Genomic DNA, 22062 nt, shown 5'->3' with positions numbered 1-22062 from the left:
CTGGAAGGGGACGCGGGAGGCGGGGCAGGGGTGGCCGAGAGGGAGAGCGGCCGGGTAAGGCATGCGGGAGCGCCCTAGAGCGCAGCGGGCCAAGGAGGTGGCGAACTGCTGCAGTTCCTGAGGATCCGGCCGAGTGGCCCTGAGGCCGGTTTGCTACTGTCTGCTCCCCCGGGTCGCAGGCCACCAAGCGAAGGGGGCGGGTCCTCGCGTGCCAGACACGCCCCGGCCGGATTTATAATTCGCCGGGCGCAGGCTCTCGGAGCTGCTGCTGCCGCGCTCTCGCTCGTCCGGGGGACTCCAGACAAGCTCCCAGCGCCTGTCTCGGGTAAACTCTAGGTGGATCGCACGGTCGCCGAGCGCCGACTGGAAGCCACCCCTCAGCGCACTCACGCGCACCGGCACCCAAGCGCTCCCACCGCCTCTCGTGCGCGCTCGCCCAGCCAGGGCGCAGGCACCCAGCCAGGGCGCCCAGCAGCCTTCCTATGGCTGACCTGAGCTTCATCGAGGATTCCGTCGCCTTCCCCGAGAAGGAGGAGGACGAGGAGGAAGAAGAGGAGGGCGTGGAGTGGGGCTACGAGGAAGGTAACCGGCCGCTTGTTGGGGCGTCCGGAGTCCTGGGACGGCGGGTCTGTTTCACCGGGGTCTCGGTCGTTTTTCCACTCCCTGGCGACTTTGCAGGCGGGAGGCACTCTGGTGAGGGGAGCCTGCCGCCCGCGTTCTTCTGCCTCCTGCGTTCGCGCGTGGGGAGCTGAGGTGGGGTTGGCCTTAGTCGCGGGCAGCGGTTCGCACCTGCTGTACTCCCCAAAGCCAGTCCTCAAGCCGCGGCTTTACCTTTTCTGTCTTCTGTTGAGCCAGCGGTGCCTTTGCCACAACACCGTGAGAGGACGACGTTAGTGAAACTCCCGGTTTCTTGCTTGCTTTGAGGACTTCGTAGGCAGAAAACCTTTCTGCCTTTTCAGCCTTCAAAGAAACTAGCAACGCTCATCTCCTTGTAAAATCTGTCCTAAAACTGAATCTGTGCACCTGTGGCTAAGGGGTTGACTTTTAAGAAAACTTAGCAAACAATGAATCTCTGGAGCTGTGGATTCCTTATAGAGACAGCCATTGGTGCTGATGTATGCTACATATATTGAAACAAGTATAATTATATAATTTTAATTACAAAAATTATATATATTTTTGTGCATATATATATACATGCACCCTCTTTATAGTATTTGCGTTTCTGATAAGAGATATTTATTCACTAGCCTCAGAGTTATGATGTTTGCCTGTCATCATACATGTTCAAAGTTACAGCTGTTTCTCCAGCACTTAATTGAACTAAGGAGCAGAGGAAATTTTTGTGTATTTTTTTTTTTTTTTGTGTGTGTAATCACTTAAAGATGACTCAAATTCCCTGGAGTCATAACTTATTACATCTATGTGGGCAAATACAAATAGAAACGGTTCATTAGTCCTGGAGTTTGTATGTGGTATTGGATAATAACGGATCATTCAAAATATGAATACAGAAATTCACACACCTTTGCCCTGTTTCATCTGGAGTTGTAATGCTCCTTGTAATGTCAAGGAGCCCAAGGGCTTCACTTACTTCTGCGTGTTAAATTTTGTTGTCACTTCTCTTATGTTTTGGTACCTGTTTCTCATGTGTCTTACTTCGTCCCTAGGTGTTGAGTGGGGTTTGGTGTTTCCTGATGCTAATGGGGAGTACCAGTCTCCTATCAACCTGAATTCAAGAGAAGCCAGGTATGACCCCTCACTGCTGGATGTCCGCCTCTCTCCAAACTATGTGGTCTGCCGAGACTGTGAGGTCACCAACGACGGACACACAATTCAGGTTATCCTGAAGTCAAAATCAGGTACGTTAGAGGCTGTGCGTGTGCTCTTGCCAACTGCAAGCCACAGAGCTACGGATCTCTGATTTAACCTGCGTGACTGGAGAGACGCAATGACTACAGCTGTGTTTTCAGGACACTTGTGTAGATTATAGAACACTTTATTCTGAGGGAAAATTATTTTCTGAAACAATGTTGAAAGGCTTAAAGGGTGAAATTATGAAGATGGCGGTTGGTGGCTCTACTGGGTCAGATGTTACTGGAACCTTACTTTAGTCAACCTGTACTTTGTGGAATATGAAGGACGTACATGTAGCTGTATAAATAAGCATTTTCTCCTAAACTGTTAATTAGCTTAAGTCATTTAGATATTTGTGTTCTGTTTTACAACTTTGTAACACTAAAGATTAGGATTTTTTTTGACATAATCTGTCTTTCAAGATAGACTTTTTAAGTCTATTGTATTAACATGACAGGGATAATTTTAAGTAATAGCAGTCAAAAGCATCCTAAATTTTGCGAGAGATTTAAATGACAGAGTTTTGCTTTCATTTATTTATTGTGATAACTTCTCATCCCTTCATCTTATTTGAGATGGGTCTGAAATGTTTTGAGAAGATGTCGGTTAATTATCAAGGAAATACAGTTTTGTCTTAAATGTAAGGAAGAGGAAATAATATTTTTTAAAAAATAGCATTATCAAGTTTTCCATAGCAAACAATGACTATCTCCCTTTTGGGAAGAATATAAAATTAGATGATGTTGAAATGTTAGGACGTGTTTGATGAACATGGACTGACTATGACTAAATTTATTCCTAATGGATGAATTGATACCTCAAACCATAAAATCTTTAGGTTTATTATTAGCAACACAGATACTGATTTTCAGTTGTGGAATTTTTTTATTCATTGTGCATATTTTTTTTTTTTTTGACAGGCAGAGTGGACAGTGAGAGAGAGAGACAGAGAGAAAGGTCTTCCTTTACCATTGGTTCACCCTCCAATGGCCGCCGCGGCCGGAGCGCTGCGGCCGGCGCACCGCGCTGATCCGATGGCAGGAGCCAGGTACTTATCCTGGTCTCCCATGCGGGTGCAGGGCTCAAGTACTTGGGCCATCCTCCACTGCACTCCCTGGCCACAGCAGAGAGCTGGCCTGGAAGAGGGGCAACCGGGACAGAATCCGGTGCCCTGACTGGGACTAGAACCTGGTGTGCCGGTGCCGCTAGGCGGAGGATTAGCCTATTGAGCCGCAGCCCTGGCTGCATTGTGCATATTTCTGAGCTTTTATTTAGAATCTGTGAGATAGCTGTGGATCATGTGGTCTTCCTTACCGTTCTTGGAGTCAAGCTATGGAAGCTGTCCCAAAGAGATTCTGGGTTTTATATGTACTTAGTGGAAGAGATGGTTTCAGATATAAATTAAAACATCTAATTTTGGAGGGGAGTGGTTTACCTATGATGGGATGTTATCACCTTTAAACACATAGTCAGATTAGGTTTCTACCTCTTAATTCCTCAAAATGGAATTGAATTTCAACTTCTAAAGCCCTGGGGGACACTCAGACTACATGTGAACCATAGCAACAAATGCCCTTGTCACATCTCACACTTGACTGGCGTTTGCCTGGGATGACAGTGGAGGTTGACAGTCTCTTGGATGTCATTTGATGTTTGACATCTTTGCTACATCGCCTTCCAGCTCCCAGTGGTGTGTTGGAAAGATCTGGTGGGCTTTTGTTTTTCACCCCTCAGTGTTCTTTTTTTTCCCCTCACTCTGGAAGCTGTCACTGTTCCCTTTGTTTTCAAATTTTACAACTGTCTTGGTGTAGTTCTATTCCTCAGTCTCTGTGCTGGGCTCAGGGTGAGTTCGTTCAATCAGGATAATTTTATCTTTTATTTCTCAGAAATATGCTTGAGAAGATAGATGTATTTACCCTGATCACACATTACACAATATACACATGTATCAGAACATTTCATGTTATACCATAAATATGTACAGTTCTTCTATGTCTGCTAAACTTTTTTTACGGTGAGAAAAATTATAGGGGGGCTGGCACCGTGGTCACTAGGTTAATCCTCTGCCTGCGGCGCTGGCATCCCATATGGGTGCTGGGTTTTAGTTCCGGTTGCTCCTCTTCCAGTCCAGCTCTCTTCTGTGGCCCAGGAGGGCGGTGGAGGATGGCCCAAGTGGTTGGGCCCTGCACCCGCATGGGAGACCAGGAAGAAGCACCTGGCTCCTGGCTTGGATTGGCGTAGTTCCAGCCGTAGCAGCCATTTGGGGAGTGAACCAGCGGAAAGAAGACCTTTCTTTCTGTCTCTCTGTCTAACTCCATCTGTTAAAAAAAAGGAGAAAAATTATAAATAAGATGAAGATTTCTTCTGAAATAAAGATATCATTCACACTCAAAAAAAAGGGGGATTTTCTTTCAAGATTTATTTTTTGAAAGGAAGAGAGAGAGAGAGATTTATCTTTCCTCTGCTAGTTCACTGTCCAAATGGCCACAGCAACCGGAGTTGGGCAGGACAGAAGCCAGGAGCCTGGAACTCCATCCAGGTTGGGTGGATCATTGTCTGCTGCTTTCCCAGGCCTTTAGCAGGGAGTGGGATCAGAAAGAAACAGCCTGGACTCAAGTCAGCACTTATGTGGGTTGCCACTGTTGCAGGTTGCAGCTTAACTGGCTGCGCCACAGTGCTGACTCCTCAAAAAGGAAATTTTTGTATTTTTTATTATTTCATTGATTTCTGTATTTTCATTTTTTTCCTCCTCTTTCAGTAACTCCTACTTTCTCTTTGCTTTTTTACCCCTACTTTTTGGTAGACTTACCTAATTTATATTTGTATTTTTCAGTCTTATGGGTGAACTTTTTTAAAAAAAGATTTATGTATTTGAAAGGCAGAGTAATGTAGGGAGAGTAGGAGAGACAGAAACGGAATCTTCCATCTGCCAGTTTATTCCCCAAATGGCCACAATGAAGCCAGGAGCTTGGAACCCCATGAAATGGCCCATGTACTTGGACCATCTTCTGCTGTTTTCCCAGGTGTATTAGCAGGGAGCTGGATCAGAAGCAGAGCAGCTTCTCCCATATGGGGTGCCAGGGTCATGAGTGGCATCTTAACTTGCTGCACCACAATACAAGCCCCTCTATTAACTTTTAATTTCCATTCCCATATTTTTAAATTCTAAAAAAAATTATGCTTTTTTAAAAGTATTTATTTATTTATATATTTATTTTTTAGAGATTTATTTATTTACTTGAGAGACAGAGTTAGAGACAGAGAAAGGGAGAGACAGAGAGAGGTCTTCTGTCTGCTAGTTCGCTCCCCAAATGGCTACAATAGCTGGAGCTGGGTCTGCTCAAAGCCAGGAGCCAGGATCTTCTTCCTGGTCTCCCACATGGGTGCAGGAGCCTCAGGACTCAAGCCACCTTCCACTATTTTCCTAGGCCAAAGCACAGAGCTGGATTGGAAGTGGAGTAGCTGGGATGTGAACTGGCACCCAGATGGGATGCTGGCGCTGCAGATGGAGGCCCACCGAAAACTATGCCACTGCACCAGCTCCTATTTTACAGTATTTAAAATTTAAAAAAATATAGCATCCAGTTTTTGTTTCACTAATGGAGGATCTTCATTTTTCTCTTATTGTTTTCTGTCTGTATGTCTTCATTTATCCTGGGTTCCTTCCTCTCTGAAGGCACCCCAAAAAATTTGTGGAAGATGAATTAAAAGATTATTTAAATTTTAAATGTAAAAAAATTGAAATTAATGCATAAGAGGATACTTCAGAGGATTCAAGGGAAATGTATATTATGAAAGAATTATACATGAATTTCAAAATTTGTGCAATAAAAAAACTCACCTTTTTATTCTGCTTTTATGAACTTTTAAAACAACTTACTGGCCAGCGCTGCGGCTCACTAGGCTAATCCTCTGCCTTGCGGCGCCGGCACACCGGATTCTAGTCCCGGTCGGGGCTCCGGATTCTGTCCCGGTTGCCCCTCTTCCAGGCCAGCTCTCTGCTGTGGCCAGGGAGTGCAGTGGAGGATGGCCCAAGTACTTGAGCCCTGCACCCCATGGGAGACCAGGAGAAGCACCTGGCTCCTGCCTTCAGATCAGCGTGGTGCACCGGCCGCGGCGGCCATTGGAGGAGGGTGAACCAATGGCAAAGGAAGACCTTTCTCTCTGTCTCTCTCTCTCACTGTCCACTCTTCCTGTCAAACAACAGCAACAACAACAACAACAGAAACCAACTTACTGACTGACTCTTAAAGGCATAATGACAGAAAAGGAGAGAGAGAGACCTTCTGTCCCATGGTTCACTCCCCAAATTGCCACAACAGCCTGATCTAGTCCAGGCTGAAGACAGGAGCCTGGAACTCTGACAGTGTTTCTTACATGAGTAGTGGAAGTTCAAATACTTGGGCCAGCTTCCACTGCTTTCCCAGGTGTGTTAGCAGGGAGCTGGATCAGGAGTGGATCAGCTGGACTGGAACGGATAGGGGATGCAGTGTCACAAGCTGTGGCTTAACTTACTGCACCCCAATGCCAGCCCCCAATAAGCTTTTGAAGCACCCCTGTATTTGTTTTGGTCTCTTCCTTTTGTGTTCTAGGTTCATCTCAAATGTCTAGTTATTTTTGTGTCATTGTCCTTGTTAAGAATGGATCTAAAACAAAGATGAGGAGCTGTACCTACATGGACAGGGATTGGGGTCCCTTGAACTTCACAATAATGCCCTCAGATAAGGTCCTGGACAATTTGTTAGGTTATATCAGTTCCTCATGGATTTGCCTGTTTCATGTTTGTGCTTGTATTTGTGGTTTTGTTTTTGTTTTTGTTTTTGTTTTGTTTTGTTTTTGGGGAGGGTGTTTGGCTCATACCTGTGTGTCAGCATTCTGGTTCTTGGCCACAGCCTGGAGAGTGTCACCATTTGGTACACCCACGCTGCTTTCATCTTCTGTCATGGAGTGGTAGGAGGGGGCTGGCTGGTCATGGCGATGGATCAGCAAGCTTAACTGCTGCCTTTGGGCACTTCAAATCTGTTGCCCTGTGTTCAGTTTCCGGTGATGTATCTCCACATTCAGGAGTATCTTAATGCCTCCACCTCTTTTTATTATTATTATTTTTTATTTAGAGTTGTAGACAGTGAGAGAGAGAGAGAGAGACAGAGAGAAAAGTTTTCCTTCCATTGGTTCACTCCCCAAATGGCTGCTACGGCGGCACGCTGTGCCAATCCCAAGCACCGATCCGAAGCCAGGAGCCAGGTACTTCCTCCTGGTCTCCCATGCGGGTGCAGTGGCCCAAGTACTTGGGCCATCCTCCACTGCCTTCCCGGGCCACAGCAGAGAGCTGGACTGGAAGAGGAGCAACTGGGTCTAGAACCCGGCACCCATATGGGATGCTGGCGCCGTAGGCAGAGGATTAACAAAGTGAGCCACGGTGCTGGCCCCAGTGCCTCCACCTCTTGAGTCTTTCCTGGTGTCTTAGTTCATAAGGCTGTTGTGCAAAATACCTGAGGCTGGGTAATTCATAAATCATAGAAATGGGTTTCTCACAGTTCTGGAGACTGGGAACCCAGGATCAAGGTGCTGGCGGATTTGGTGTCTGAAGAGGGCTACTCTTTGCTCCGCAGAGGATGCCTCGTCTCATGGTGGAGGAGACAAAGGGCCATCAGGCTCCCTCAAGTTATTTATAAGGCACCAGTCACCCCTGCATGAAGGTCACCTCTTCATGCTGTTGCATTGGGGATTGGGGATTAAGCTTTATTTATTTATTTATTTATTTATTTTGGACAGGCAGATTTAGACAGTGAGAGAGAGAGAGAGGGAGAGGGAAAGAAAGGTCTTCCTTCCATTTCCATTGGTTCACCCCCCAAATGGCCGCTATGGCTGGCGCTGCGCTGATCCGAAGCCAGGAGCCAGGTGCTTCCTCCTGGTCTCCCCTGCGGGTGCAGGACCCAAGCACTCGGGCCATCCTCCACTGCCTTTCTGGGCCACAGCAGAGAGCTGGAATGGAAAAGGAACAACTGGGACAGAATCCGGTGCCTCAACAGGGACTAGAACCCGGGGTGCCGGAACCGCAGGCGGAGGATTAGCCAAGTGAGCCATGGCGCTGGCCGGGATTAAGCTTTGACATGAGTTTTGGAGGCACACAGACGTTCAGTCCGTAGAAGCTAGGTTCTGAAACAGGAAGTGCCTGCCTCTTGCGACCTTCTTTTTCCTGGAGTTACTTAGCTTTCCACTCTTTCAGTTTTCCTTTTTTCCCACTTTCCTTACATTAAAGAATCGCAAAGAATTATCAAAGCGAAGTTACAAAAATTGCACTCTATTTCAGATATTTGTATTTGGCAAACCAAGGTTTTTGAAATATTCCTGAAGATAATGTTCCTCTATGTTCATAAAATCCCATAGGAAATATTGCATTAATTTAATGTGATTGGGCCGGCGCCACGGCTCAATAGGCTAATCCTCCACCTTGCAGCGCCGGCACACCAGGTTCTAGTCCCGGTCGGGGTGCCGGATTCTGTCCCGATTGCCCCTCTTCCAGGCCAGCTCTCTGCTGTGGCCCGGGAAGGCAGTGGAGGATGGCCCAAGTGCTTGCACCCTGCACCCCATGGGAGACCAGGAGAAGCACCTGGCTCCTGCCTTCGGATCAGTGTGGTGCGCTGGCCGCAGCGCGCCAGCCGTGGCGGCCATTGGAGGGTGAACCAACGGCAAAAGGAAGACCTTTCTCTCTGTCTCTCTCTCTCACTATCCACTCTGCCTGTCAAAAAAAAAAAAATTAATGTGATTAAAATATTGCATTTAAATTAGTTTATTGCATTTGATTGGAATGTTGCTTTTGAGTGAAGTATTGCATGAATTCAAGTTTCCTGAGCACAAGCTCCCTGCCCTCATCCTGCTAGCCCTGCAACTCTGCTGGAACCTCTCGGAGGCCACAGGTGGTCTCGGCCTCTGGGTCCAGTGAACACTTTCCAGCTGTCACATTGCCTGATTGCTGCAATGCTTGAAGTGGAAGTTTTGGAGACATTATGTCTCCTGTTAGTTTCTGGTAAACAGTCTGCTGATAATTCTTCTTAATCTTGGCTGTCTTCTCTCTAGCAGTTCTTTGTGCTTGATTATCCTTCCATTTTTTTCTTGACTGTCTTTTCTTGTTATACTACTTGCATTTCCTAAACATGCACCCGAGCAGATGGTGTGCAACTTTGGTGTGCAACTTTGTTTAGGAAAGGAGCCACAGGCATAGATCTCTGAGAACCACCTGGGGGGCGACCAGTCCAGTCTCCTGAATCCCACCCTCCAGCAAGTGGTTGGGCAGTTCTGGGAAAGAAATTTATTCCTCATGAGGAAATCCATTTTATATGTAAGGGATTCCAAAAGTCAAAGACTTCTGTACCCTTGCCCATTCTTTATACTTTAGGACTCTGGGCCTACACAGAACAAATACTTTTGCATGCTAGCCTTTGAAACATTGACTGTAGTCATTGCATTAGGCAGTTGCCATTTCCCTTCATCAATACTTATTTATTGATCATTTACTACAGAAGTAATAAACTCACTTGTTTCTGAGAGCTGAGCAGGTCCCATAAATGAGAGTAGCTAGGGCAGTGAAAGATTGAAAATGGCTACAGAACCTCTGCTTTGTCTACCTTCTTGGGAGGCAATAGGGCCTGGTGAGGACTGTGGGAAACCAGAGAGCTGCAGAGAGAACACCTAATTTCCAGATGTTTACTATCAGGAGAATCTGGAGATGTGAATCTGTATGGCAAATGTGCATGCTCACCGGTTTCATCTGGTCTGCAAGGTGGAAGTTTGGAAGGCTTTGTTTTACCTTCTGCAGGTGTTGTATGCTCAGGATAAGGTAAATATAAATCAGACCCAAAACCTGCCCTCAAAGGGGTTACTATGGTAGGTCACGAAAGATAGATACACAGGGATAGATTAGTTTGGGCAGGGTTTGTGGAGGAAGTAACTTTTGATGTGATCATTGAAGAGAGAACAGTATTTGGATGGGGGGAGACTGGGCTGGTGTGAAGAGCAAGCCGAATGCAAAAATGGCATGGGAATGGGGAGGTCTAGGGATCAAACGAGGAGAGACAAATCTGGGATCTCCTTTGTGCCTGGAAAAGAAGATTCATTCATGATAAAGGAGGTGATGGGAAATGTGATAGATAGGGCGTACTGCAGTAGATTCATGAAGGACCCTGAACGGTCTAAGGAGTGTACTTTTTTTTGTTGTTTTCTTTTGTAGAGTAGAGTCGTAGTTAGCATGTTGCTTTAGGAAAATTAACCTGGCAGCACTGAATAAGGTGGGATCTGGGAGACACTAAGAGCCAGCTTTGAAGGTTAGTGCCAGAGACTCAGTCAAGACTGCAGCTGCGGGCCGGTGCCGTGGCTCACTTGGTTAATCCTCCAGCTGCGGCGCCAGCATCCCATATGCGTGCTGGGTTCTAGTCCCAGTTGCTCTTCTTCCAGTCCAGCTCTCTGCTATGGCCCGGGAAGGCAGTGGAGGATGGCCCAGGTGTTGTGGGAGATCAGGAAGAGGCACCTAGTTCTTGGCTTCTGATCGGTGCAGTGCCAGCTGAAGTGGCCATTTGGGGGGTGAACCAACGGAAGGAAGACCTTTCTCTCTGTCTCTCTCTCTCTCTCACTGTCTAACTCTGTCTTCCAAATTAAAAAAAAAAAAAAGACTGCAGCTGCTGTCGGAGCAGTAGAAGAGTTGGAGTGACACAAGAGCGATTTCTGAGATGCAGTCCACATAGCTGCAGTGATTAGTTCCATGGAGCTGGGGACAGGAAGCAATGGTTAGAGAGGTGGCAAGGGGTGGAGCTCCCAGGGCTGGATGGCATTCTGGGTCCTGTCACATTCTTCTAATGCACTTGACATGGGTGGGGCCTTCAGAAAGTTCATGAGAAATGTCTACTATGTAAAAACTATGCTTGGATTCCAAAATACTTTTGACCACAAATAAACTTCCCTTTAATTCAATTTTCTCCATGAATCTTTTGAAGTACCCTGATACTTTGAGGCAGCAGAATGCATCCTAACAGGGAGTGGAACTGAGCAATGCATTCCAGGAGTGACCTGACAAGACCCTTGGTCCTGTTCTCTCTCTCTTTTTTCTTTTTAAAGATTTATTTTATTTATTTGAAAGACAGAGTTACAGAGAGAGGTAGAGACACAGAGAGAGGTCTTCCATCTGTTGGTTCACTCCCCAGATGGCTGCAATGGCTGGAGCTGCGCTGATCCGAAGCCAGGAGCCAGGAGCTTCCTCTGGGTCTCCCACGTGGGTGCAGGGGCCCAAGGACTTGGGCCATCTTCAGCTGCTTTCCCAGGCCATAGCAGAAAGCTGGATCAGAAGAGGAGCAGCCGGGACTAGAACTGTTGCCCATATGGGATGCTGGCGCTTCAGGCCAGGGCTTTAACCTGCTGAGCCACAGTGCTGGCCCCCTGTTGTCTCCTTGAGTATGGAGAAGTCTGTGAAGGCTGCCACATTTGTCATTTAAATACAGACGGACAGATGGGTCATTGTACCCAGAAATCTTTAACATTCAATATACACAGGCAAATTATGTCTGCAGTGGTATAGCCAGTAACATAAGCATAAAAATATAATTGGAGTAGCCCCCTTTTCCATAGGGGATATGTTCCAAGACCCTAGGAGATGCCTAAAACCTTGGATAGTATAGAACCCTTTAGGTTCTATGTTTTTTTCCTACACATACACACTTATGATAAAGTTTAATTTATAAATTAGGCACTGTAAGAGATCAGCAGCAATAACTTACAATGAAATAGAATATTATAGTGATACAGTATATTAGAAGTTATGTGAATGTGGCCTCTCTTACTCTGGAATTTTCCATTTAATATTTTCAGACTCGAGTTGACTACAGGTAAGTGAAACTGTGGAATAAAGGAGATTTGCTGTATAGAATTCTGACCTGAGTGGCTTGATACGTAAGTAGAGACGAAGTATTGCAAGCTAGCACAACAGAATGTCATTGCAGTGTTGTCAAGCATAATGGCATTAAAAAAAGTAACTGTGTATCTCACAGACACATAGTGGGTGGTGGTGGGAATATATATACACACACACACACAGACAGAGAGAGAGAGAGAGAGAGAGAGAGATAGAGAGAGTTCCCATCCACTGGTTCACACCTCAGATGCCCACAATGGCCAGGGCTGGGTGGGAGTTGAAGTTGGAAGCTGAGAACTCAGTATGGGTCTCTCACGTGGGGAACTGGAACACACCTCATTAGTTATCACTGTTGCCTTCCAGGATGTGATTAGCAGGAAGCTGGAATTAGGATCTAGAGCTGGGACTTGAACCTAGGTCCTCCGATGTGGGATGCAGACATTTTAGCTGCTAGGCCAAATGCTGCCCTGGTAATGGCATTTTTAATGGGCCATGGGAACAGAAGAAATAGCTAATCAGAATAGGTCATCTGGGCCCTTCATTGTAACTTATTTTAGAAACTTTAATTAGGAAATTTTACCTCTGGGTCTTTGTGGTTCTTAATACTAAATTTAGGCTTGATGATGATGATTATAAATCACACCCTCTTTCTCGAAAACATGACAAGATTTTACAGTGTTTCTTAGCAACCCTGCTGATTAAAAATGAAATTGTCAAACGCATCTTAAAATTATTTTTACTGAAGAAGAGGCTAAGTAGTTTTTTGTTTATGTGAACTTTCAGAGTTGAATTTCTTTTTGAATATCCTTTTTTGTTTCCTAAATTTTGGGGCCTTGAATTACCTGGACTGTTGCTTTTATGTGCTTTACCTTGTTTTAACTGGCCCACCCTCTGAACTGTTGCTGTGGTCTCCATCCTTATGAGATAAAGGTAATTCTTCCTTTTTCCTGGCTTCGAATCAGTGCGGTGCGCCACAGTGTGCCAGCCATTGGGGGAGGGGTGAACCAACGGAAAAAAAAGGAAGACCTTTCTCTCTGTCTCTCTCTCTCACTGTCTGCTCTGCCTGTCAAAAAATTATTTATTTACTCAGTTGAAATATATTTTTTTAAGATTTATTTATTTATTTGAAAGTCAGAGTTACACAGAGAGAGGAGAGGCAGAGAGAGGTCTTCCATCCTCTGGTTCAGTCCTCAGATGGCCGCAACGGCTGGAACTGCGCCAATCTGAAGCCAGGAACCAGGAACTTCTTCCGGGTCTCCCACGCAAGTGCAGGTGCCCAAGCACTTGGGCCATCTTCAATTGTTTTCCCAGGCCATAGCAGAGAGTTGGATTGGAAGAGGAGCAGCCCAGACCAGAACCGGTGCCCATATGGGATGCCGGCGCTTCAGGCCAGGGCGTTAACCCACTGCGCCACAGCGCTGGCCCCTTAAAGATATCTTTTATTTATTTAAAAGGCAGAGTGATAGAGAGAGAAAGAACAGAGAGAGAGAGAGAGAGAGAGAAAGAAAGAAACTTCCCTCTGCTAGCTCACTCCCCAAATGGCTGCCATGGCCAGGGCTGGGCCAGGCTGAAGTTGAGAGCCTGGAACTCCATCCAGTTATTCCACACGGGTGGCAGGGTTCCAGGTACTTGGGCCATCTTCATCCCAGGTGCAGCAGTGGTGAGCTGGACAAGAGCAGAGCAGCTGGGACTCAAATTGGTGCTCATATGGGATGCTGGTGTAGCAGGTGGTGTCTTAACTTGCTGCACCACCATGCTGGCCCAATTTATTTATTTTAAAGGCAGAATAACAGAGAGGGAGATACATAGAAAAAAAGATAGATAGATAGATAGATAGATAGATACCTTCCATCCACTGATTAATTCCCCCAAGTGACTACAACAGCTAGGCCTGAGCCAGGTGGCATTGTGAGCCAGGAATTCCATCCTCATCTCCCACATGGGCGGCAGGGGCCCAAGGACTTGGGTCATCACCTGCTGCTTTCCCAGGCACATTACCTGGATGTTGGACAGGAAATAGAGCACCTGGGACTCAAGCCAGCACTCTGATACAGGATGCCGGCATTGCAGGCAGTGACTTAACATGCTGTGCCACAACACTGGCCCCAATATTTAAATACGGAATAAAACTGTCAGCTAAAAGCTGAAGACAGTATAGAAAAAGGATGTTTTCTTCTAAGACTTCAAATGTTTTTTAAAAAAAGCCTAATTAGTACTATTTTTGGAATATTTAAAAATGCACTTGGGATTCCTTACAAGTTATGCTGAGGTTATACAATCCTTGAGTCTAAGAAGAAGGAACTATTTGGGCCTTTGGATCGTGCTGGAAACTGTATGGGATACTGGTGCTGGCTTCCTTCCGTGTTGGCAATGAGGCTCCAGCAGGCTGTCCCCTGGCCTCTCCCTCTGTGTCTAGGCTATGATAATAGCTTCCTAGCTGGCCAGGTGTGTCTTTCATAATTTCACTGTGTGTACAGGCCCTGCAGTAACATTGGAAATCCAAATCTAATCATGCTAGCGCCCTGCAGGCTAAAGTCCAGCTCCCAGGCACAGGGTGCGAGTCTCCTGATGCCCCGATGATGATCCTGCCTTTGACCCTTGGCAATTTCTCAGTTTTTCTTTTGGAACACAGTTGTGCTGCTGTTTCCCTCTGGGTCTGTAGCTCTCATTTCTTTTCTCTTCTTTTTCTGAGTGCACTTCCTCCTTTCTCTTTGCTTACTGTTCACCATTTTGTGCAGTGTCGACTTCTCTGAAGATTCTCCCTTTGATTTTCTGATCCTCACTCGTTTTTTGACCTGGTCCTTGCTAAGTGCCCTCCCTCACCTGTGCTTCCCTTTACTGCTCCTGGTGCGCTATGTTTAGACTCTTCCATGTCCTTCCTTGAGCACTGGGAACGCCTGGCCAGCCGTGAGACTGGATTCTCTTCATCTGTATACTGTGTCAGTCTCAGCATGTGTGTGCTGAACTCAAATGGGGAAGAGTAAGCCTTGAATTATGTGCTAAACTTGTTTTCAGCAAAGCCCTCTAGAAGCTTAGATTTAGGTAAGTGTATATGCACCAAGTCCCTCTGGGGCCCGCAGATTTTGCAGGAGCTTCCTGGGGGCTGGGAAGTTCTCTTTTATGTCTCATAAGCATAATGGCCATGCCTATTACAGAACATTTAAGGAAATGGAAGCAGAGGCAATGGCATCAGTTAGTGCATGTTCCACAAGTTTTTTACTCTAAAAATCCCACATGTCATCAGTAGGAGTTTCATTATAATTTTATGGAAACTAATGATGTCAAAATTAATATGGTTGTCCTGTAGTAAATAAGTATCATTCAGAAAAATTTGATATTCATAAATGTGGGAAATTTCCTTGTAATATATATCCACATATGCCATAAAAGGGAGAATACTACCACAAGAGGATGTTGCCAGATGAATAAAGCAGAATTGATATTTATTTTTAGTATGTAAACACCATCATTCTTGGGAGATGAACAGATAATGCTTTACCTGGTATCTCAAGAAACTTGAACTCAGTATTCTGCCATTTTTTATGGCTTTGCACAGTTGCGTGATTGTGGTGTGGTTTAACTTTGGATTATTTATCTGCAGCAAAAGTGAAAGGTACCCAGCACCTGCTATGTGTCTGAAAGCCAGCTCTTTGTCACCTCTCCCTGGAGGACCAGGCCTGGGCAAAACACTTTCTTTTTCTGTTCATTTCAACCTTAGAGGGTGTGACATCCATGAAAAGATTGTTGTTTCATTGTCGTTTATTGAGCACAGTGACATCACAGCTAATAAACCTGCCACTTGAAGAGCAAGTAATATTCCTCAATATTTGGTCATCATGAATGGCTGAATTTACATTTCATCCAAATGGGATTTAAGATCCATGAGGCCAGAGAATTTTGTCTATGTTATCAAAATCAATGCATCCTATGCACTTAATATAGTCCCTGGCACAGTGCAATAGATAGTGGGAAAAAATCTGTAGATGGGGATCCCTTTGGGACTTGAACTCCCTATCCAAACCTGGATCTGTGCAGTCTGATCCAAGGGGTTAAATGTATGTTCTGTATTCCTTTTAAACTAAATGCTTCATTGCTGTTACAGACATACTGGACATTGGTCATGTGCAGAGTATGGTTTTTCACATTTTATTTTTTGAGATTTTGTTTTTACTTATTTGAAAGGCAGAGTTACAGAGAGAGAGAGGGATAGATAGGAAGACACTACCTATCTGCTGGCTCACGCCCCAGATGGTTGCAATGGCTAGGACTGGGTCAGGCTGAAGCCAGGAGCTTCATCTGGGTCTCTCATGTGGGTAGAAGTTGTCCAAGTGCTTGGACCTTCTTCTGCTGCTTTCTCTTGCTAAGGTGCATTAGCAGGGAGCTGAATCAGAAGCAGAGCAGCTGGGATTTGAACCTCCACTCTGATATGGGATGCAGTGTCACAGTCAGCAGCTTACCCCTCTACACCACAACCCTGGCCTCCTAGGGTAGTGTTTTGAAGCTTGATCTCTTTCTGGTCCTCTGAAATCACTGTCAAGTCAAAGACCAGTTGTGATATTCATTGTAAGAAAGTGTTATCCAATGGCTCTGTGACAGTTTGAGAAATTGTGTGAGTGTGTATGTTTGTGTATGTGTTCTGAATATGTGTGGATGAAGGAGTTTTGGGGAAAGATTTTAAAAATCCCCACTCCCATATCCTGTGTGCTTTCTTTCAGCATACTCCTCTCCTTTTCAATAGCAGCAGGGGGCAGAGCATCCTCTGAGACAGTTTTATCCCCTTCTTTTCTAAGTCCAGTTTTTAGAATTCACCCCTGAAGCTTTGGATCAAGTTGCTGCTTTGCCTGTGAGAGGCGTTTGCTAGTTCTGATGATGCAGGCAGGGCTGCGGCGTGAACTTTCAGATCATCTTTCCCCCTCTGCCTTTTGGTTTGGACGATGGGGTACGCAGCGGGTAGAGTCATGGCTCCCTTCCTTGGTTTTACTTTAGACCAAGTTAGGGCAGCCAAGGAAAAGAGTGGCGCTCTGTTGGAAATGAAAACATCTCAGACATTCTCAGATCCACAGCAGGGATGTTTATCCAGTGGGAAAGTGGAATAAGCGTGCAGTGCAGACCTGAGCGTCTGTAAACCTTTTTGATCTATGTCTTTAAAAACTTTTGGAGTGTCCTGGGCAAGAAGATGAAGTGTGGTGCTCCAAGGAAGAATGGCCGTTTAGAAACGCAGGATTAGAGAAGTCCAGTCCGTGTCTGTAGCTCACACTCACCCGTTCTGAAACTTGAGTCAGAAGACTGGGACGTGGGTCAGAAGATTAAAAGTTCCAGGCTGTGCCCTGGTCTTGCCAGCTGGGTGACGGGGCAGGTCACGCTTGGCCCCTCTTGGCCCACTTTTCCCCCCTGTCTGCGGATTGGATGTGTGACCTGAATCATGCCACGCACGGGGAAGGACATGCCAATTGTGTGGGAGTCTTTTTTCTAACGTCCCTGCACTTCACCTCCCTTCCCGTTGATGTGAAGGTTAGCCAGCTGAAAAATTAAAGCCATTTCTTGCTGCACGTGCTGTTTTTTCACTTAGAGCTGGTAGAAAGTGTAGGATCAAATTTGTAGGGCACCTTTAGCCTGGACTTGGCTTTCATTTTGTGTGACAGCTGATTTCTCCACCGGGGTCTGTGTTTTTCCTGTTCTTCATCCTAATTTATGGTCTCTGGTTGTATTGTATCTTGATACAAGCAGCGTAAAATCCTTTTGAGAGCAAGTTAATCAATCAAGAACTAACCTAACAGATACATATTGCTGCACCAGTTTGCTTTCCGTTCCTTTGAGTTTTAGGGCAAGAATGGACAACCAAACTGTCTCCTTCCAAGGAGATATTTGGGCTCTGTTACTTGCTCGTCAAAGTCAACCCTAATAGGAACAATAATTCACATTTGAGTGGGAGTGATGGTGAGTTTTGTTAGCTCCTTGATCAAAAATAACCTCAACTTCTTAGCTGAAGCTGTTTACAGTTGGGAGTTGCTACAGGAAAAATGCCCTGAATTAAATGACCATTATTTGTGTTGAAACTGGATATTTGTAATGAAATTTATTTCAAGTTTTTCTGTATGTTATTGAGGAGTGCTCATAGAAAGTATTTTATTACTTCAGGGCAGGTTCTTGTGTAAATGTACTTTGTGTCATCCTTTAGGGTGGCCTGGTTTGGGCCAGTCTTCTGGGTCACATCCAAAAATGGGAAATAGAGACAGGGCCCTGTGGGACTGATGTCAATATTTTGAAAGTTGTTAATATTTTTTCACAGTTTTGTCTTTTTTGCATTGCATGTGATGCTGAATGGTTGTCTCTTTTATTATAAGTCTGAGTTTATTGTTGATTGACTTAATACTAGTTATCTGTATGAATGCTTACATTAGTTTATATACCTGTTATCTATTTAAGAACTTTCTAATGCAAAACCCTGCTGTGCAAAGATGGTTTCAATTTATTGATAGGTTTTTAGCAAATTATTGGTTGGTCTGAGACTCAAGCCATATTCTTTTTTGTAAGTTTATGTTCTTCTACTTGAAGGGCAGACAGGAAAGAGAGGGATCTTTCATACACTGGTTCACTCTCCAAATGCTCTGAAGCCAGAAATGCCATCTAGGTCTCGTATGTGGGTGGCAGGGGCGCAAGCACTTGAACCATAATTTGCTGCCTTCTTGGATGCATTAGCAGGAAGCAGAATTGGAAGCTGATGTAGCCAGGACTTGAACTTGTACCCCAACGTGGGATGCCAGTACCCTAAGAGATGCTGTAATTCATTGCACCATAACACCTGCTCTTGAGTCTATATAATTGTCTCTTAATCAAGGCTATTCAGGGAGCAATTTGTTTTCCCATTTACTGGAAGACTAAAAACATATAAGAGGTTAAGAACCATATCACTCAGCCAAACCCAGATAAGTAAATGTAGGTGTGAGCACTTGGCCTAACAGTTAAGATACCAGTTAGGACTCCTGCATCCCTAACAGTTAAGATACCAGTTAGGACTCCTGCATCCCTGATCAGAGTACCTGGATTTGAGTCCCTGCTCTGGCTCCTGAGTCAGATTCCTGCCAATCCAGACCTTTTAAGTATCTTGATAAAAGCAACATAAAATCCTTTTGAGAGCAAGTTAATGTTAATGAGCAGTGAAGGCTCAGTGGATTCCTGCCATTCAGATGCGATATATGGAGTGAGTTCCCAGCTCCTGAATTCAGCCTTGGCCTAGCCCCTGCTGTTGCAGGCATTTAGGGAATGAAACAGAGATGTTAGCTCTGTCTGTCTGTCTGCCTCTTGAATAAATAAATAAATAAATGTGAATAAATACATAAACATATCTCCTAGTCATGATGTATGGCTCATTTTAGCTTTGTGAATTTAATCTTTAGAGCTCATGGGAGCTACTTGGCAAAAAAAAAAAAAAAAAAAAAAAAAGTCGCTAACGTTTATAATGTTCTGCTGATAAATTTGTGAATGTAATTCAATGAAATTTATTTTCTTTTTCAGTTCTGTCGGGAGGACCGTTGCCTCAGGGGCATGAATTTGAATTGTATGAAGTTAGATTTCACTGGGGAAGAGAAAACCAGCGCGGTTCTGAGCACACGGTTAATTTCAAAGCGTTTCCCATGGAGGTAAAATAACGAATCATCTTGTAAAAATTTTTGCTGTCCAAGTAAAGTGTTTAGAGATTTACTGAAAAGGGTTTAGCTTAAAAGTAGATGAGCAGCTCATGAATTTTATAAGTTTAGGCTAAGATTAAAAAAAAAAGTCCTTTATGAAATGTAAGCTTGGGGCACCAGTTGAAGCTTCCCTTACAGTTTAATGGCTTGGAGTGTGAACATGAGCAATTGGCCATAAAGGCAATCTGTACTATTAAGCTTCCTCTTACTCTTATGACTGTTGTAAAATTCTGCTGCCTGTGCAAATTCAGTAGGTGCTATGAATAGGTGATGAGCTGAAAACTAGTAACTGTTGGAGAAATCTCAGTAGTGATTAAAAGCTTTTTAAAATTAGCAGGTTGGTTTTATTCACCCTGAACCATTGCAGGGAGAGAGAGAGGATTTTTGGAGAGTGATTCTTTTGGCCAGGACTCCCTCCCTATATACTTTCTTAATGAACTCTTAGCTGTCCTTTCTTCACCAGCCAGTTGTTATCTGTGTCTCCTGTGGACTTTTTCTGAGTTCCTTTCCCAGAAAGAATTCATTTGTCCCTTGCTGTGTTCCCAGGATAGTTGCTAGTTTGCTGCCATAGCACAGAATGGTCTGTGCTATGGGCTAATGAAGACAGGGTCTACTTTTCTTTTCTTTTTTTTTTTTTAAGATTTATTTTATTTGTTTGAAAGTCAGAGTTGCACAGAGAGAGAAGGAGAGACAGAGAGATCTTCCATCCCTGGTTCACTCCCCAATTGGCCACAATGGCCGGAGCTACTCCAATCCGAAGCCAGGAGCCAGGAGCTTCCTCCAGGTCTCCCACACTGGTGCAGGAGCCCAAGGACTTGGGCCATCTTGTACTGCTTTCCCAGGCCATAGCAGAGAGCTGGATCAGAAGTGGAGCAGCCAGGACTCGAACCGACGTCCATATGGGATGCCAGCACTGAAGGTGGTTGCTTTACCTGCTGTGCCACAGCGCCAGCCCCCAGGGTCTACCTTTCGTTGTACTTTTGACCCTCATCACTCAGTACACGGCCAGGAACATTGTGCACAGTGTTGGTTCTGTGTTGGTGAAGTAGAGGGGCTGCCCTTGGCTGCTCAGGCCTTGCTTATGTTTCTTTCCATGAAGAACTCTGTTCCCAGGAAGTCATCCTTTGGTGGCATGTCAAGTGTATTTGGCGGCTGCTGGGATGCCAGCCTTCTGTCTCTGCCATTACCAGCCACACATTATCTACTTAATGTTACATACAGAATTGTCGTGGCTGAAGTTCATTTCTGGAACTGCGCAGTGACTGGAAATCACGACTGTAATTTTATGTAAATGCGAGGTGTACTCTCAAGGATTACATTGAAACGTTTCTCAGCATGACTTTAATCACAATGTTTAAAAAACTCATTTGGAAGCTCATGATATTCCTGACTTTTAAAAAAGGCTGAAGCCCTCAAAGTGATGTGTTCAATGTTTTAAGGACAGAGCAGGGAAAGTCAAACCAAGAAGATGACTTATGGAATGGTGTGGACAGTAGAAGATGGTGCCTAGTCTACTGCCACACCACCCTGAACATGCCTGATCTCATCTGATCTCAGAAGCTAAGCAAGGTCAGGCCTGGTTAGTACTTAGATGGGGAAAGATGGAACCTAAAAGGCCTTAGTGGGGAAGGTGTTCACGCATTGCCTTCCAAGGAGCTGTTTCCTCCATGCATAGAAAAAACCTCTCATCTCCACTGCCTTAAAGCAGTGGCTCTGGCTGCTGCCCTATTCTCAGCCAGCCTGAGAAGGAAGAGTTCATGGAAGGATGTGTCAAAGAGGAGAGAGGATAGAAAATTGCAAATCGCAAGGAAGTGGGCAAGGAGGGAGTCAGGGCATGCTCTGGGTGGTTAGGCCTCATCCTGTTGTAGTTGCTGGTTTGGAAGGCTGTGTCGTCACTGGGTCTCAGTCGATCCTCACAAGAGCACCATAGGAATCAAATGTTTATGGAGAGATGGGCGTCACTGGGTGGGCCAGAGCTTCAGGATGAGACTCCAGTGGCTCTGCTGGTGACACACAGGACTTAGAGCTGTGGGGAGGTTTAATTCCATCCAGGCGGTCAGTTATCGGAGCTCTTTGCTCTGCAGTCACACAGCGTTTCCCCTCCAGATGTTCAGACTGGTCTGGCTACCTAGTAGCGTTTTACCTGCTGCAGTCCACTGAGCACAGCAGGGGTTGGTTTTCATGGGAGACTATGTTTTGGTGGTGAGATTTTGTTTCTGCAGAAATATTTATATTTAGGATAATGGAATTACTGAGTGTAATTTTTTTTTCCCAAATAAGTGATGAATGATACTATTCTTTGTTATCCCAGCTCACCCCTGACCCAGTTGCAGAGAATATACTTCCATGAGTGCTCCTAGAGCTGTGTCTGCTGGAGGGTGTAGGTGCTGTGGGTGAGAATTAGAGGGAGTTCCCTGTGCTGTGGGAAGCTGTGGATACTGAGCTGGATTTTAAGGAGGGGAGTGCTGTTGTGGTGGGGGGAAGCAGGGGAGGGGACTCCCTGTGGAAGAATACTGTCAGAGAGGAACAGGTTAACCAATTCAGTCTTAGGTAGATAAGACTGACAGGAGGTCATGGCCAGTGAGACAGTGCTGAGTAGGGGGACCAGCTACCCTT

At 45.2% G+C, this 22062-nt stretch overlaps 1 protein-coding gene across 1 annotated transcript in view; it reads left to right on the top strand.

Moving 5' to 3' along the window:
- The first annotated feature begins 224 nt into the window (after positions 1-224).
- Positions 225-22062, top strand: part of CA8 (carbonic anhydrase 8 (inactive)) — a 125518-nt gene continuing 103680 nt past the window's right edge. The window contains exons 1-3 of the mRNA XM_051843756.3: positions 225-582; positions 1671-1862; positions 19274-19398. Of these exons, the coding sequence (XP_051699716.1) occupies positions 483-582; positions 1671-1862; positions 19274-19398 (417 nt within the window). The 5' untranslated portion in view covers positions 225-482. The remainder of the gene's footprint in view (positions 583-1670; positions 1863-19273; positions 19399-22062) is intronic.

This window comes from Oryctolagus cuniculus, chromosome 6, assembly GCF_051225735.1.
Source record: "Oryctolagus cuniculus isolate XC-2025 breed Fujian yellow rabbit chromosome 6, ASM5122573v1, whole genome shotgun sequence".
Lineage (NCBI taxonomy): Eukaryota > Metazoa > Chordata > Mammalia > Lagomorpha > Leporidae > Oryctolagus > Oryctolagus cuniculus.
Note: the sequence above shows the minus strand (reverse complement) of the source record. Positions and strands in the feature narration are given on the sequence as shown.